We start from the raw sequence: 14,414 nt of genomic DNA on the forward strand, positions 1-14,414 counted from the left end.
CTGAGCCTCAACCCAAACTTGAACAAACGTTGATGAGAGACAATGATGATGATGATGATCCAATGCAATTGGACAAGTTTTATTTTGTAGCGTGCCGAAAGCAAAAAAAAAAAAAAACTCTTTGTCTCTCGGAAAACCAAATCACCAACAACTCCTCAGGACTCGGGAGCCTTGGCCATCGCCGCTTGACGCTTGGCGGCATACGAAGTGGTGCTGGCAGTGCCCATCTCCAACTCCTTGGCCTGGTAGTAGTGCGGCGCCACTTCAATCAGCCACTCTGGCTTGATTTCGACAATTTGACGCATAAACTCCTTGCTGGTGAGCACCAACTCGTGGTAGACGACCCACCGAGGCAGTTCCTCGAGCAAGGAGCTGGTTGGATGGATGTGCACGGTTTGGGAGTGTTTGACGGTTTGGTAGCTGCCCTTGGACAGGCGAGCGGCGTGGTAAAAGTAGCCTGCGGTGATGGCTTTGGCAATCTTGGTGGGATCGCTGTTGGCGCTGGTCGGCTCTGCTGTCAGTGCAATTTCAACGCGTTCCATCAAGCCCTGCAGCTGCTCGCGGACGTCGCGGGCACGCCGCATCGAGCGGAACTGGATAAAGTTCTCAAAGCACCACTGGGTCGAGTGGTCAGTGTCGACCCACTGCGTGTAGACACTCAAAAGGGACATGTGGTCGCCGCCTGGACGCCAGAAGCTCTTGCGAGCATTGTCGGCAAGCATGGCGCGGTCTTTTGGCTTGTAAAAGATGGCGTTGTTCACCGAAAGCATGGCGACAATGGTCAACACGTCCTCGGGGCACTGGTACTGCTCAGAGGCGAGCAGGGTCTTGGAGAGCATGGGATCGACGGGGAATTCGGCCATGCGTCGGCCGAGCTTGGTCAGCTCGCCTCGGTCGTTCAGGGCACCAAGGGCGTACAGCTGCTCCAGGGCTCGAATCAACGTCTCGGAGGGCGGCGGGTCCATGAAATCAAAGTGAATCAGATCGTTGATGCCGAGCGACTTGAGGAGCAGCACGACGTTTCCCAAGTTGGTCCGCTGGATTTCCGGCACGGTCGACTCTTCGAGCTCGTTCTGGAAAGCCCACGACGTGTACAGGCGGAAGCACTTGCCCGCAGCCACGCGACCTGCGCGGCCGGCTCTTTGGTTGGAGGATGCCTTGGAGATTGGGGTGACGAGCAGCGCCTCCATGCCGGTGCGTGGGTTGTACGACTTTTGCTTGACAAACCCGGGATCAATCACGTACACGATGCCATCAATGGTGAGCGATGTCTCGGCAATGTTCGTGGCAAGCACCACTTTGCGGGCGCCCGGGGGCACAGCCTCAAAGATTTTCGTCTGCATGTCAGACGGCAATGTCGAGTAGATTGGGCAGATGATGAGTTCGGGGATGGCCTTGCCGAGACGCTTGACACGATCCTGCAAGACCTCTTGGGCCGTCTCAATTTCTTCCTGGCCCGTCAAAAAGACGAGAATATCGCCAGCGGGCTGGGTCATGTGGATTTGCAGAACAGTGACTACGGCGGCATCCAAGTAGTCGGCCTCAGGCGCCTTTGTGTAGTAGATATCCACGGGGAACCGTCGACCAGGAATGGTAAAGATGGGTGCCTTGTCAAAGTAGTCTGAGAACTTTTCGGCATCCAGCGTCGCCGACGAGATCAGGAGCTTGAGATCGGGCCGAAACCGCGCCACATCCTTCACCAACCCAAACAAAATGTCCGTATGGAGCGTGCGCTCGTGCGCCTCGTCAATCATCATGACAGAGTAGGACGCGAGATCGGGCTCGGACAAGAACTCGCGCAGCAGCATGCCATCCGTCATGTACTTGAGCACGGTCTTTTCCGACGTGCAGTCCTCAAAACGGATCGAGTAGCCCACTTCGGCTCCGAGCTTGACGTCCATTTCGTCCGCCACACGTGCAGCCACCGACATGGCAGCGACGCGACGAGGCTGGGTGCAGCCAATCTTTTTCGTGCCCTTGGCCGTGTAGCCTGCCTCGACCAGATATTGCGGGACTTGGGTGGTCTTGCCAGAGCCCGTTTCGGCGACAATGATGATGACTTGGTGGTCGCGAATGGCGTCGAGCAGATCGGTGCGATACTCGTAGAGAGGGAGGGATTCGCGGGTAGCCTTGATTTGCGCTCGGTGTTCCTTGTGTGCATTTTCCTTGCGCTTGCGCTCGTCCATTTCGCCTCCTGCATTCATTTCTGCGAGTAGCTGCTTTGCTGCCGCAGCGGTGGCAACGAGCGACGCGCTGGCATTCTTGTCGTTGGACACGGTGCCGGAAATGTTGCCCGACAGGACAAAGTCGACCTGGTCGGCCAGCAACAGACCAGTGGTTTCGTCAGTCTCGGAAATGAACTGATCAGAGGCCGAGACACCACCTGCTGCGCCCTTGCTCGAGATGGAACGTTTGATTTGCTCGTCCTCCCACCGTTGTTGCTCAGACCAGCGGGTGCCTGCGTCGCTGTCGGCGCTCTTTTTGCCCTTTTCCGAGTATCGGGTTGTCAGCAGCGACTCTTGCTTGGCACGATCGCGCTGGCCCTTCTTCTCGTCCATGTAGGCGTCTGGCATGACGTACGTGTCGACGTTCTCCATTTCCTTGGCTCGCTCGTGCTCCTCTGCAAGGGCCAGCAGATGCTTTTTCTGATCGAGCGCCTCCCTCTCGCGCTTGGTCAACGAGACGCCAGCAAACAGCCGCTCTTCGTCCTCAATTTCCTTGCGGAGCTCGGAGAGCTTCTTTTCTTGCCGCTCGCCAATGTAGCGCCGCCGAGACGCCTTGCGCAATGCGTCAATTTCCTGCTGTCGCTCGGCTGCCGACTTTGGTTGGACAAACGACTCTGGTAGACTTTCGGACGCAGCAGCAGCGGCAGCAGCAGCGGTGCTTGCCGTTCGTTCCTTGTCCTTGTTTCGCATTCGCTCAGCAAAAGCGTCACGCTCTGCAAGATCTTGCTCTCTCTCGCGTTCACGGCGCTCCTCTTCCGTTTCGTCTGCAGTGATCTGCATGTCTGCGTCTTCCGAAGCAGCCGAGCCAGCGGCACGTTCGTAGCGCGCTCGTTTCGCGCGTTCAATCCGCGCAGCAGCGTGATCGTCGTCGTCCTCGTCCGATTCCACCTGCTGCTGCTGCGATGCCTCCTTGCCATGCCCCGATGATGAAGATGCTGATGATGATGATGATGATGGACCATCGTCTTCACGGCTGCGGATTTGCCGCTTGACACGACTTCCGCCTGAAGTGACATTGGATGTGGCGGCGGTCGATTCGGATCCCGCCGCCTTTGTCGCGCTCGATGGCTTGATCTGAGCAGCAGCAGCAGTGGCAGCAGCAGCAACAACAGGAGCAGGTTCGTCCATAATCATGCGGGTCTTGCTGTTCTGCAGCTGGACTTGCTTTGCGCGGGCCTCGTCGCTGCGACGTTGTTGCCGTTCCTGCTCCAGCCGCTGCTGGTGCTGCATGGCCTGCACATTCCTGGGCATGCGGTTGAACAGCTCGGTGGCGAACGTCAGCGACCGCGGATCGTCCGGCAGCGTCTCTCGGAGCGCGGCATGCAGTCCAGCAGCCGACTTGGCTGAACTGGCCTGCGCGAGCACAAACTGAACCATCACCCGCTCAGACATGCCGAGCAGCTCAAACAGCTGGTCGCTCACAAACTGCGTCAGCGCAGCTCGGTCGGCCATTTATTTGTTTTTTCGCGTTGTGTAGCTTCACAGGTGGAGGATGTGCTTTGAGATTCAGTGAAAGCAGAAAAGCGATGAAAATCTGAGAAAACGAAACACACAAACACCACAAAATTAAGAAGACTGTGGCAATAGAAGAAGCTCGATTCTGAGAACTCTATTGATGTATACATAGTGGGACGCGAGACTCATATCATCTAAATCGAAATCGACTCTGTTTCGAGGCAGTCCTTCTTTTTAATTCCTCTGGATTGATCAAACATTCTGAGAAATGAACAAGAACAACTTTGACTGGAGCAGGTGGCTCAAGGACCTCCCCGTCGACCCACTGAATGGCATCGTGATTGCGTTGCTCGTCATCCTTGTCGTTGCACAGTTCTGGAAGCCCTTGCGGGGTTGGCCGCGCGCCTCTGCTCCATTCGAACCCCCGCAAGCCGGGCGAGCTGCTTCCACTCCAAGCTGGCTGACGAATGGTAGGTGTACGTCAATATCAACGCACTCCATCGACCATTTTGTGTGAGCGCGCGCGCGAGAGAGAGAGAGAGAGCGAGAGAAAGAGAGAAAGAGAGAAAGAAAGAGAGTGAATGGCGCGTTCACTGCCAAGATTTACAATTTGCTGAGCTGGCAACGCAAAATCAGACACCTCATTCAGAATTCAAACTTTGAATGTCTGCATTGTAGTGGACCAGTTCAAGACACTCGACCAGGTCCAAGCAGCGCTGCGAAAGGCGGGCCTCGAGTCCAGCAACCTGATTTTCGGTCAGTCGTGCGCGCCTCGATCGGCTTTGCAGATGCGTAACGTCAACCAAAAATGACGGGTTGGTCGGTTCTTGCTTTCCTAACAATGGGAGCACGCAATTGGTGGTGGTGGTTGCAGGCATCGATTTCACCGCTTCGAACCACAGCCAGGGCGAAGTAACGTTTGGCAAGCGATCCTTGCACTATCTAGACCCATCTGGAGGTACGGCGTGTCGAATGCGTTTTGTTTGGGCGTGGTGCTGCTGTGGTCGCTGGTGGTTGATGCCCACGCTCTGGTCTTTTTTCTTTTCTCGTTTCTCTACTACAGAGACCCTCAATCCGTACCAGAATGTGATCAGCGCGCTTGGTCGCACGCTCGCGGCTTTTGATGAAGACAACCTGATTCCTGCCTACGGGTTTGGAGACATTACCACCAAGGACCGGCAAGTCTTCCCGTTTCTGGCGGACGGTCCTTGCAAGGGCATTGAGCAAATTCAAGAGCGATACAAGGCCATTGTCCCGCACCTCCGGCTGAACGGCCCTACAAGTTTTGCGCCACTTATCCGACAGGCGATCAAAGACACTTACGAGAGCGGCAACATGTTCCACATTCTGGTGATTATTGCCGACGGTCAGGTATGTCTGCGCGCCATTGCTTGGGAGGTGTGTGTGTGTGTGTGTGTGTGTGTGTGTGTGTGTGTGTGTGTGTGTGTGTGTGTGTGTGTGTGTGTGTGTGTGTGTGTGTGTGTGTGTGTGTGTGTGTGTGTGTGTGTGTGTGTGTGTGTGTGTCTTTGTCTTTGAACGCTCACCTTGGCCACAAACTTTGATGCATTTGCAGGTGTCAAACCCGAAAGAGACGATCGACGCCATTGTGGAGGCCTCGCGCTATCCTATCGCGATCGTCATGATTGGCGTGGGTGACGGTCCCTGGGACATGATGGAAGACTTTGTACGTGCTGTTCTTCTTGTTGCTCCTTGTCCGCGATCGTCGTGCAGCTGTTCACTTCTTTTTTTGGGGCGCTTGTGTAGGACGACAATCTTCCCCAGCGCCAGTTTGATAACTTTCAGTTTGTCGAGTACCATCGGACAGTGGCGCGCTTTGTGAACCAACAAGACGCGGATTGCGCGTTGGCTTTGGGCGCACTGATGGAGATTCCAGACCAGGTCAAAGCGTTGAAGCAGTTGAAGCTGATTTGACAAACGCTTGCGCCCATCGACTCTTGCCACATTTGAAGATGTGGGGAAAGTGCATCTCGTCAGGTCCTACGAAAAAGGCCTTCATCATTTCACTCCTACCGCCAACCCCCCCCCCCCCCCGCGTGAGCTTGAGCAAACCGAGTTGCCGACGAGTAGCGCCCGCATGACCAGGGGCGCTTTTGCACCAACCGTTCCTTCAGTCCATCCCCACAAGTCAATCTTTGCACCTGATTTTGTTCCTTCGCTTGGTGGTTTTTCAGCTTTAGAAGCTTTTTCCACTCTCCAATAAACGCAATGCAAAATAACATGTCTCGTAGAATATGATTACACGCTCAGGATGCGAGCACCAAAAGATAAAAAACAAAAAACCAAACACCAAAACGCCTTGGACCAAGTGTTCGCAGCAGCAATTGGTTGCCCGAGGTTTTCTTGCTCTACTTGTCTTTCGCAAGCTTATCGGCCTCGCGAAGACGCTTGGCGATCGCGGCGGACGAGCGATAGATGAGGTACATCGGGAGGAAGGTCCAGAGCGCGTTGGCGGCCACAAACAAGACCCAGAAGTGGATGATGTGGTGGCTCTTGAATTCGAGGTTGAGGTCTGCGGGAATGTTGGGGAAGTCGGCAAAGATCTCTGCACCTGCAAAGACCCAAGTTCCGGTCCACTGAATGGCGCTGATCAGGATGATGAGCGGGTGCGTGAGGGCGTCGTTGCGGTGCAGAGCGCGGTACGCCCACAGGCACAGCGGGGTGTACACCACCAGCTCGCACAGTGAGATGACCATGACGAACGGATCGCGCTCGAGGTAGCGGCGATCGAGGCGGCCGTACTCTTCGTAGAGCGAGGGCATGCGCTTGAGGAAGCCGACCATTCTGTAAAGTCCGCGCCACAAGGCGTAGTAGACCCAAGAGCGCAGACCCAAGAGCGCAGACCAAGGAGGAAGCCAGACCAAAACAACGCGTGCTTCAGTGAGTGTTGATGATGGACAATGCAAAAGCGGCATTTTTGTTTTTGGTTACCCGTCGAGGAAGAGATGGATCAGGATTCCGTTAAAGAGCAGCCACCAGCCGACGAGGCGATCGCCGAACGAGATCGACCTGCCCTTGCTCGAGCTGAAGACCAGCGTCAGGAGGAACACCACGATGGGCACAATGACCGCAGGATCGGTCTCGCGCAGGTACGCAACCAGCCTGTCCTGGTCCGACAGCAGCTCGATGATGAACAGGTGCGTGTTGACAAAAATGGACTCGCCCGTGACGGCCGCTGCCTTGGGAGCCGACGATGATGCTGCTTTGCTCGACATGGAAATGGACCAAATAAAAAAAAGTGAGCCTTCTCCATTGGTGTGGAAAAAAAAAAAAAAAGGGAAAAGGAAGCATCAAAATCGATTGACACAACTTCAGGAAACATACACAAAAACACACACAAATCACACCACACGCAAAAGCTACGATGGCTCCAAGCAGTCAACAGCAGCAGCACAACGGGCCACAACCAAGGGCCCCACAGACAAACAAACAAAAAGCAAACAGAGACGAGCATGCGCAAAAAACAGTCTTCACCTCCGAAAAACAAAACACAAAATTAAATGATCTCAATGTAAGACTCGGGAACGTAGCCTTCGTCGTCGCCACGAGCGACACGAGCCCACCCGCTGCCGTCGTTCTCGAGAAGCGTCAAGGTTTCGTTGGCAGTCAAGCTGAGCTCGCCCTCGCCGCTGGCGGCGAAGTCGTACAGTGCGCGACATGACTGGGTGGGGAAGTCCTCGTCTTCGTCTTGCTGCGAGCTCGAGGCACTCTCCATGCGCGAAATGCCGCCTCGAGACGGGGTGGCAGGCGCCCCTCCAGCCATATTCTCGAACGCAGCCAGATAGCACTGGAACTTGTACAGCTCCTTGCCGAGCGAATCCATTGTCTTTGCCGTCTCGGCCAGCTGTTGGCGAGCCTCCGCCATGGCCTTCTCGTCAGCGAGCTGTGGCTTTTCCGTGTACAGCTTGATCATGTTGTCCAAGCTGTCCTTCTTCTTTTGCTCCTTGCCGATTTCTGTTTCAAGCTCGGTAATCTTTTGGCCGATGCGCTTCTTGCGCTTTTCCGGCGGCAGGTCCGAAAAGTCATCGCTACCGTCGTCCTGTACAGTGTATAGAGCATCAGAGTTAGTACGAGGATGATTGTGGTTTGAGGGGTACTCTAAGGCGACCAAACCGTCCGCGTTTTTGTGTTTGTTTTGGGCAAGGTTTGAGCCGACCTCGTACCTTCTTTTTCTTGCCAAACAGACCACCCGTCTTCTTCTTGGTGGTACCAACGCGAGCAATGGCAGCAGAAGGCGGTGGCTACGCGAGATATTCAAAAAGTAGAACAACAAAATGCAGGAAATGAGGGCAATGATACTGTGGCAAACAGATAGGTGTGCAACGCAAGAAACAGAACAAAGGGACGTCCGAAACATACCGCGACAGCCTTGGCGCCGTACTCGGCGTACTGCACATCGGCCGGAATCTGGAATCCGCTCTTGTGGTCTTCGATAAAGAGCTGAGTGTCGCGGGATGGCTGCACTTTGCCAGCCTCGGTAGTCATGTTGTTCAGGCAGGTCGTGACAATCGACATGGTGCTTCGCTCCACATCAGCGTACTGGGCGAACATGGTTGCCATTTTGGCAGTTCGGTCTTCTTCCATTCGCTGCATAGCCTGACACACGAGACAACACGGATTGACGAGATTGAGAATGCGCCAGTAGGAATGAGGCTCTCTCCCATGCCTCCATGACGAAAACCAAAGCAAAAAAACAAAACAAAATCCTTACAGTAAACACAGATGGCATGTCGGTGTAGTAGTACGTTTTCCGGACCTGGTTGGTCTTCTCGACCATAATCAAGTACTCTGCTTGCGCATCTTCGGCAAGCTTTTGCTTTTGCTGCCAAGTAACCTTGAACTTGTCCTCTTGTGCTTTGGTCATGTTCATGTCCTTGCCAGCCTTTTCGTAAGCAATTTTGGCAGCCTCGGCCTCTTTGCAGCACTTTTCATAGTTCTTCTTGACCTGCAAATCCGGCAGACAATGCGCAATAAGTGACAAACAAGAAAAAAAAATGCGCAAAAACGGATGGCAAGCAAACGGAAACGCGCGTACCTTGTCCAAATCATCCAATTGCTTTTTCATGTTCGCTTGCAAGCGAGCGCTCTCAGCAAGGTGCTACACCGAGGGAGGGCGCGCGCGCGGGGGGGGGGAAAGCAAGAGAAATTTCGCAAAGCAGAAAATTAGTTTTGTCACATCAAAACGTGGCATCCCCGTTTGCCAGCTGCACGAAACCAGGCCTTCCAGACTCCAGCTACGACTTGCCTTTTTGCGCTCTGCGCTCACGTCCTTGGCAAGGTTCTTGGCCGGCTCGACCAGCGAGTTGGAAAGCGTCTCGCCAATGACTTCGTGCTGCTTGGCAATGTCCTCGGTCTCGCTGAGCAGTGTTGCCCAGGCGCGCATGCCCGTGCTAAAGAGGCGGAGATTGGGTGGCGATGCACAGCAAGATCAGCACAGTTTTCCTACACTACAACACGCACCATCGCACCAATCGCTCCGGTCCCTACCTCTGCTCGTCAGCCTCGCCCTTCTTCTTGGTGGGGATGGTGTCGGACACGAACTGCTTGACCAGCTTGCGGATGGATCCGCCAAACTCGGACTCGATTCGTGCTCGCTCCTTCAAGAACTTGGCGTACGTGTTCAAGAACTCGACGCCTTCTTGCGTGTGGTTGGCGATCGCGTCATTTTGATCCTGCAAGGTTCAAACGAAAAAAAAAAACCGTGAGCACCATTGCAACAGTCAGAAACAAAAAGGAGCAGCATTGTCATGATTGAAGCACCAGTGAAGGAACAGACAGAACAAAAAAAAAAAAAAAAAAAAAAACTGAAAAAAAAAAATAGCTTTTGTTCGCATGCTTTTTTTTTTTTTTTTTTTTTTTTTTTTTTTTTGGCTTTTCCATTGTGTTTTTTTCCAGTACTTTTTGTATTGTTCGTATTTTTTTTTTTTTTGGTTTTTTTGGTTCGCTCCATCGCTGCCCACAGTTGAGTCTGCAGCCTCCCGCTTCTGGCCACCCCCCAAAAGGGGCTTTGCATTTTCACATTTTCGCCATTGATGTGTTTTTGTGGTTTGAGTGACACTTTGGCGAACGAGCTGGCCAAGCTGGCCCGGCCAAAGCACATCAGCTTGTCGTCGCCTTTTTTTTTTTTTACGTGACATTTTTTTTTTTTTTTTTTTTTGGGTTTGATCTTGTTCTGACACTCTGCTCTCGCGCTTGAGATGGGGGGGGGGAACCCGCCGACGCTGCCTCGCTACACTCAGCGACTGCGAGTCGACTGGATGCTGCTTGCCGCTGCTGACATGCACCAAAATGACATGACGGGGGACGGTCGATGATTTTGGCAAGAAATTTGGAACCGCGCTCGATTCTATTCAGCCGCAAGCGCGGAGTGGGAGGGGGGGGGGATGCAAACTGGCTGGTGGGCGAGGCACGACAATGCGCAGGCGAGGGGGTGGGAGGAAAGGGAGAAGAGTCAATGTACCCAAAGCTCGTCGCCCCAAGTCATCACTGAATCCACAGAAATAAACTTTTGCCCAAAAAAAAAAAAAAAAAAAAAGAGACTGAGAGAGTCAAGCTGTCGACCTACATCAAGGACCAGGCGGCGGTTGGACGACGGAAAAGAGAGGAGATCAGGATGCGGGGTAAGAAAACAAAAGAATATATGGAGGGACGAGTGGAGGAATTGAAAAGAAAAGCTCCAACCTGTCAGCCGGACGGAATCCGCGGTGAAAAACCGATTGGAAATCAGCAGTGCAAGTGGTCGGAGGAAGTTTGATCATATACTTTGTTCGGTTACTTGCACTGCTCGGTAAGGGAGTTTTGCTGGAGCGCGACCATGCGACGCGACGAACCGAAGATTTGTCTTTCACGCTTTTATCCATCATAAAACAAAATCTGTGGCCAGAAATAAGCGCCAAAAAGCATGTCGAGCACAAGGACCGGTTGTTGATCACAGTCGACTGGCGGTCGTAGAGACAACCACACTCGAAATCAGGATCAATCAGATAAAATCAGATAAATTTGAAATCATCGACGCTGCGCTCCGCCTGCAACACAGACACACGCCGTGCAAGCCATCGCTTGTCAAAGGAACGAGAGACAAACAAAAAAGCCTTGTATGTAGCAGGAACAACAATCATGCCAAGCAGATTCACCAAAAAACATCCTAAGTCGCCTTGACTTTGTTCGCAGCAGGAGCGTTGGGCGTGGCAGCAGCCTTTGCGCGAGCAGCACGCGACTTGATCAGATAAAAGAATGCAGCGATGGCAGAAACACCACCCACCAGGAGCAAGCCAGGCACGATGACCGTGTACGGTCGAGGGAGGAAGTAGGCTTGTAATGGGTGGCTTGGATCGACAAAAGGCTAGAGCAAAAACACAGTCAAAAAAAACAAGTCACGAACAAGTTAGTACAGTACTTGGCGAGTCCCCAACGCTAGCTGTCCGTGGCACTACTGTATTGGACTGTTCTCCAGCCAAATCTCAGAATCGCTTTCATTTTGGTACGTCGTTGTCTGCCTTTGCCTTCCTTGCACTCAACTGCTCACCACCAACGTCTGCCAATTGTAAAGCACAGCGATGACCTCTCGTGATGCCAACGCCGACATGAGCAGCCACTTTGCTCGATGGAGGACGCGCATTGCACAGAAGAGGACGTTTCATGCATGCCCAGGCCTCTGCCTCAGTGTGCCTCTCCTCTTGCGCAGCAGTGGTCCCAACACGTTGGCATGTTGTTGTGCAAACGCTGTTTCGCCTACCAGAACAAGAACCCAGGTCGAGTAGTAGAGGAAGGTGATCAGCCCAATGAGGATCAGCACCGTCCCAACCAGCTTGTCAGCCGCAGTCGCCTGTATGAGTCGTCAAAGGATCAATGGGGCCGTAAGCACTCACTCAATTGAATTACAAAGTACACACTTCAAAGAACTGCATTGGAAGGGCGAAAACACAAAAAGCCAGACAAACCATAGTTGGAAAAAACAAAAAACAAAAAAACAAAAAAAAAAAAAAAAACTAAGACTGATTTTTTCAACCGTCGTTCGTTGATATCCACAGTTGTTCAAACTGGCATTTGTATTCGCATGCGAATGGCTACACGACAAGCAAAACAACGCGCTACCAAAACCAAGACGACTTGTGCGGCTCAGCGGGTGCGGGCGCCGACGAGGACGAAGACGATGACGAGGCTTGCAGCTGCCGAAGCGCTTCTGCTTGGTTGGCAGCGAGCTGATCCGCATGCTGTCTGAGTCGTCGCAGGTTGTTCTCGTGCTCTGTAAGGCGGTCGACGTGGTCGTTGTCACCAACTGGACGCGGCGCGGGCCGAGACGGAGGCGTTATGGGCGACGTCTCATAAACACTGGTCGCATCTCCATACTGCGACACGGGGCGAGAGCGAGCAGGGGGAGTGACTTCCCCAAATGAAACAGGGCTGGCATCTGCGCGCGCCGCGGCAAGTTGATCAGACGGAGCAGTGGCTGCGCGCTTATTCGGCGGCGTGCGCCCGAAGCGTTGACGCAAGGCTGCAGCCGCGGTCGTCAAGTGAGAGGTAGGATGAGCCGATTGAGGGGGTTGGGGATGTTGCTGCTGCTGTTGTTGCTGTTGGGCGCGAAATCGCACAGATTCCTGTTTGAAGCATTTGCTGTGAGCCCAAAAACCAAACCAAACAAACACCAAGAAGGGGTTTTGAAATTCAAAGGGCCAAAGAAAACACAGGACGGAAGCTACTCACATCCACAAATTCCCATGGCTCGCTGGATGTGCTGCTGCCGCTCAAAGGCGGGCCTCGCGGAGTGCTGGCGTTGCTCGAGGCGTTGGACACGTCCATTTGGCCAAAGAACGCCGCAGCATCATTTTCAGAAAAGAAGTTGGCTGGATGAGATGGCTCTGGCCGGATGCTTCGGACAGACAGAGGCTGGGACACATCATAGTCGTCGGGAAGTTCTTCGAGAACCAAGGACATTGGCCGCTGGCGAGCAGAGGCCTCAGGTCCTTGCAGCTGACCCTGAGGGTGCTGCAGTTGTTGATGCTGTTGATGTTGTTGCAACATTTGAGCGTGATTGAGTTGTTGGAAGAAGACGTGCTGGCCCTGGGTAAAAAAACGAAAAACACGAAAAGGGGTTGTCAGCAAGCAAGCAAAACACTGAGGCAAGCAAACACTTGGGCAAACAAAACCAATCATCTCGCAAAACCATCTCGCAAAACCAAAGACCTACATTGGCAAGCGCTTGGACGAAGGCCTGTTGAACGAGAATGCAAAATCGCTTGGCCGATTCCAAGGACATGTGACGCACTGCCATGTATGCAGCGTTGCCTGTTGCATCGATAATTTGCTCGTTCTCCACGAGCTTAAGATGAAGAAAGTGCTTGTAAATGTTGACAGCGCCCTAATCATGCACGGACAAGAAGCCAGACAAAACAAATGAGCGTGCTGCCGCTTTCGGAGCAGAAATGTCGTCATCCGCTTCGGATTCGTACCTTGGTCTGAGGCAGCATCAACCAAAGCACAAAGAGCATTTTGATTTCATTGTACAGAGGAAACCTAATGGCAGTGCGGAAATAAAACGGGTTAAAAAACAAAAACAACAAAAAAGGTTGGGTGGTCCAAAATCGGCTGGCTGCTGACGTGACAACTTACCACGACCCAAGCAGGGCATCGAGCACAAGGGCTGCGACTGAGAAGAAACCAAAGACAATCCAGTACATCATCCATTGCTGGTACTCGACAATATTTCTGGTTTTGATTGCCTTGAACGAAGCGTAAGCTGGGTATGCCACGCTGACGACGTTGCTGTTGTTGAAAAACAGGGGCAAAAGTCACGAACTGGATGAGCATTCAACACGGCCCCTGAGCATTCTTGTGGTGATGATTGCGACGACTGATTCAAACACCAACGCTGGATGTATGTTTTGCGCTGGTTTTGACTTTGTTTCAAATCCTTACCAAACGGCACTGGAAACAACTGCAATCACCATGGCTTTTGGGGGATTGTGCAAGGCAGCAAGAGGAAGCTGGTCACAAAATCAGGCAAGACACGTAGTAGCAAAAAAAAGCCAACGAACGAACGACTCGAGGGCTCGGAAAGCGGGACTCTGAACGGCGAAGAACAAAAAAAAAAAAAAATAAATAAAAAAATAAAAAAAAAATACGGCGTTAGCTGTTGGAAAAAAAAAAACAATAAAAAAAAAATACGGCGTTAGCTGTTGGTTTGAATTCAAGAACGAACACACGAAAATGAGTCTCAACGGGTCGCGTCCAATCTCACACTCGAGGGTGGTTTCATATCAGTGTTGCTCGTTGTGGGACTGTGGGGGAGTGAAGGCGAAAGGGGGGGGAGAAAGAGGGTACGTGGCGGTTGAAACGACCACGACGTCATCAAGTCACCGTCTCGCTTCACCAAGTCCTTCTCTCCTATGGCCGCTCATGACTCCGCATGCCCCACGCAAGGGTGACAAGGAGATTTGGCCAACAAGCGCAGCCAGACAGGACGGGGCTGTGCAGGGTCGTTCGGTGGGAATTCGTGTTGCTCAAACTGACGTGGAAAGTGATTCAGACGAGTTGCTCGCAGCCACCAACACAGCAAGGTGCAACGGTCGTGGGAGGGGGCTATGCAAGCAATGCAAATGCCTCGTACTCACAGACCTCGGCGAAAGAGCACAATGACAAGAAAAGAGACAAGGAAAAACCTGAACGAACAAACAGCAAAGGATGAAGACTGCAATACAATGCAATGTTCTGAGAACC

The 14,414-nt window shown here is 52.8% G+C and overlaps 5 protein-coding genes across 6 annotated transcripts; 1 reads left to right on the forward strand and 4 right to left on the reverse strand.

The window, feature by feature from the left end:
- Positions 1–52: 52 nt before the first annotated feature.
- CAOG_04275 (mRNA splicing factor RNA helicase) lies at positions 53–3,796 on the reverse strand. Its single transcript, XM_004348050.2, has one exon. It carries the CDS (start codon positions 3,675–3,677, stop codon positions 156–158), a length of 3,522 nt encoding a protein of 1,173 aa, XP_004348100.1. The 5' UTR covers positions 3,678–3,796; the 3' UTR covers positions 53–155.
- Positions 3,797–3,912: 116 nt separating this feature from the next.
- On the forward strand, positions 3,913–5,919 carry CAOG_04276. Of its 2 annotated transcripts, none has more exons than XM_004348051.2 (6): positions 3,913–4,156; positions 4,359–4,436; positions 4,555–4,638; positions 4,744–5,051; positions 5,254–5,364; positions 5,445–5,919. In XM_004348051.2, the coding sequence occupies exons 1-6, from the start codon at positions 3,949–3,951 to the stop codon at positions 5,610–5,612; spliced, it is 957 nt and encodes a 318-aa protein (XP_004348101.2). In that variant the 5' UTR covers positions 3,913–3,948; the 3' UTR covers positions 5,613–5,919. The 2 variants fall into 2 exon arrangements, with proteins under 2 accessions (XP_004348101.2, XP_011270373.1); XM_011272071.1 differs by having other exon boundaries at positions 3,913–4,150; positions 5,445–5,918.
- Positions 5,920–6,002: 83 nt separating this feature from the next.
- Positions 6,003–6,947, reverse strand: CAOG_04277 (hypothetical protein). Its single transcript, XM_004348052.2, has 2 exons — positions 6,630–6,947; positions 6,003–6,482 (listed from the first exon to the last, which is right to left on the reverse strand). The coding sequence occupies exons 1-2, from the start codon at positions 6,911–6,913 to the stop codon at positions 6,047–6,049; spliced, it is 720 nt and encodes a 239-aa protein (XP_004348102.1). The 5' UTR covers positions 6,914–6,947; the 3' UTR covers positions 6,003–6,046.
- A 27-nt stretch (positions 6,948–6,974) lies between these two features.
- Positions 6,975–10,209, reverse strand: CAOG_04278 (hypothetical protein). The gene is made up of 8 exons (XM_004348053.2): positions 10,159–10,209; positions 9,186–9,370; positions 8,944–9,088; positions 8,734–8,796; positions 8,410–8,643; positions 8,058–8,294; positions 7,862–7,939; positions 6,975–7,737 (listed from the first exon to the last, which is right to left on the reverse strand). The coding sequence occupies exons 1-8, from the start codon at positions 10,180–10,182 to the stop codon at positions 7,195–7,197; spliced, it is 1,509 nt and encodes a 502-aa protein (XP_004348103.1). The 5' UTR covers positions 10,183–10,209; the 3' UTR covers positions 6,975–7,194.
- A 1,498-nt stretch (positions 10,210–11,707) lies between these two features.
- Positions 11,708–14,377, reverse strand: CAOG_04279 (hypothetical protein). The gene is made up of 7 exons (XM_004348054.2): positions 14,298–14,377; positions 13,614–13,762; positions 13,308–13,460; positions 13,148–13,211; positions 12,886–13,056; positions 12,402–12,758; positions 11,708–12,295 (listed from the first exon to the last, which is right to left on the reverse strand). The coding sequence occupies exons 2-7, from the start codon at positions 13,643–13,645 to the stop codon at positions 11,789–11,791; spliced, it is 1,284 nt and encodes a 427-aa protein (XP_004348104.2). The 5' UTR covers positions 13,646–13,762; positions 14,298–14,377; the 3' UTR covers positions 11,708–11,788.
- Positions 14,378–14,414: the final 37 nt, after the last annotated feature.

Source organism: Capsaspora owczarzaki (genome assembly GCF_000151315.2).
Source record: "Capsaspora owczarzaki ATCC 30864 unplaced genomic scaffold supercont2.6, whole genome shotgun sequence".
Lineage (NCBI taxonomy): Eukaryota > Filasterea > Ministeriida > Capsasporidae > Capsaspora > Capsaspora owczarzaki.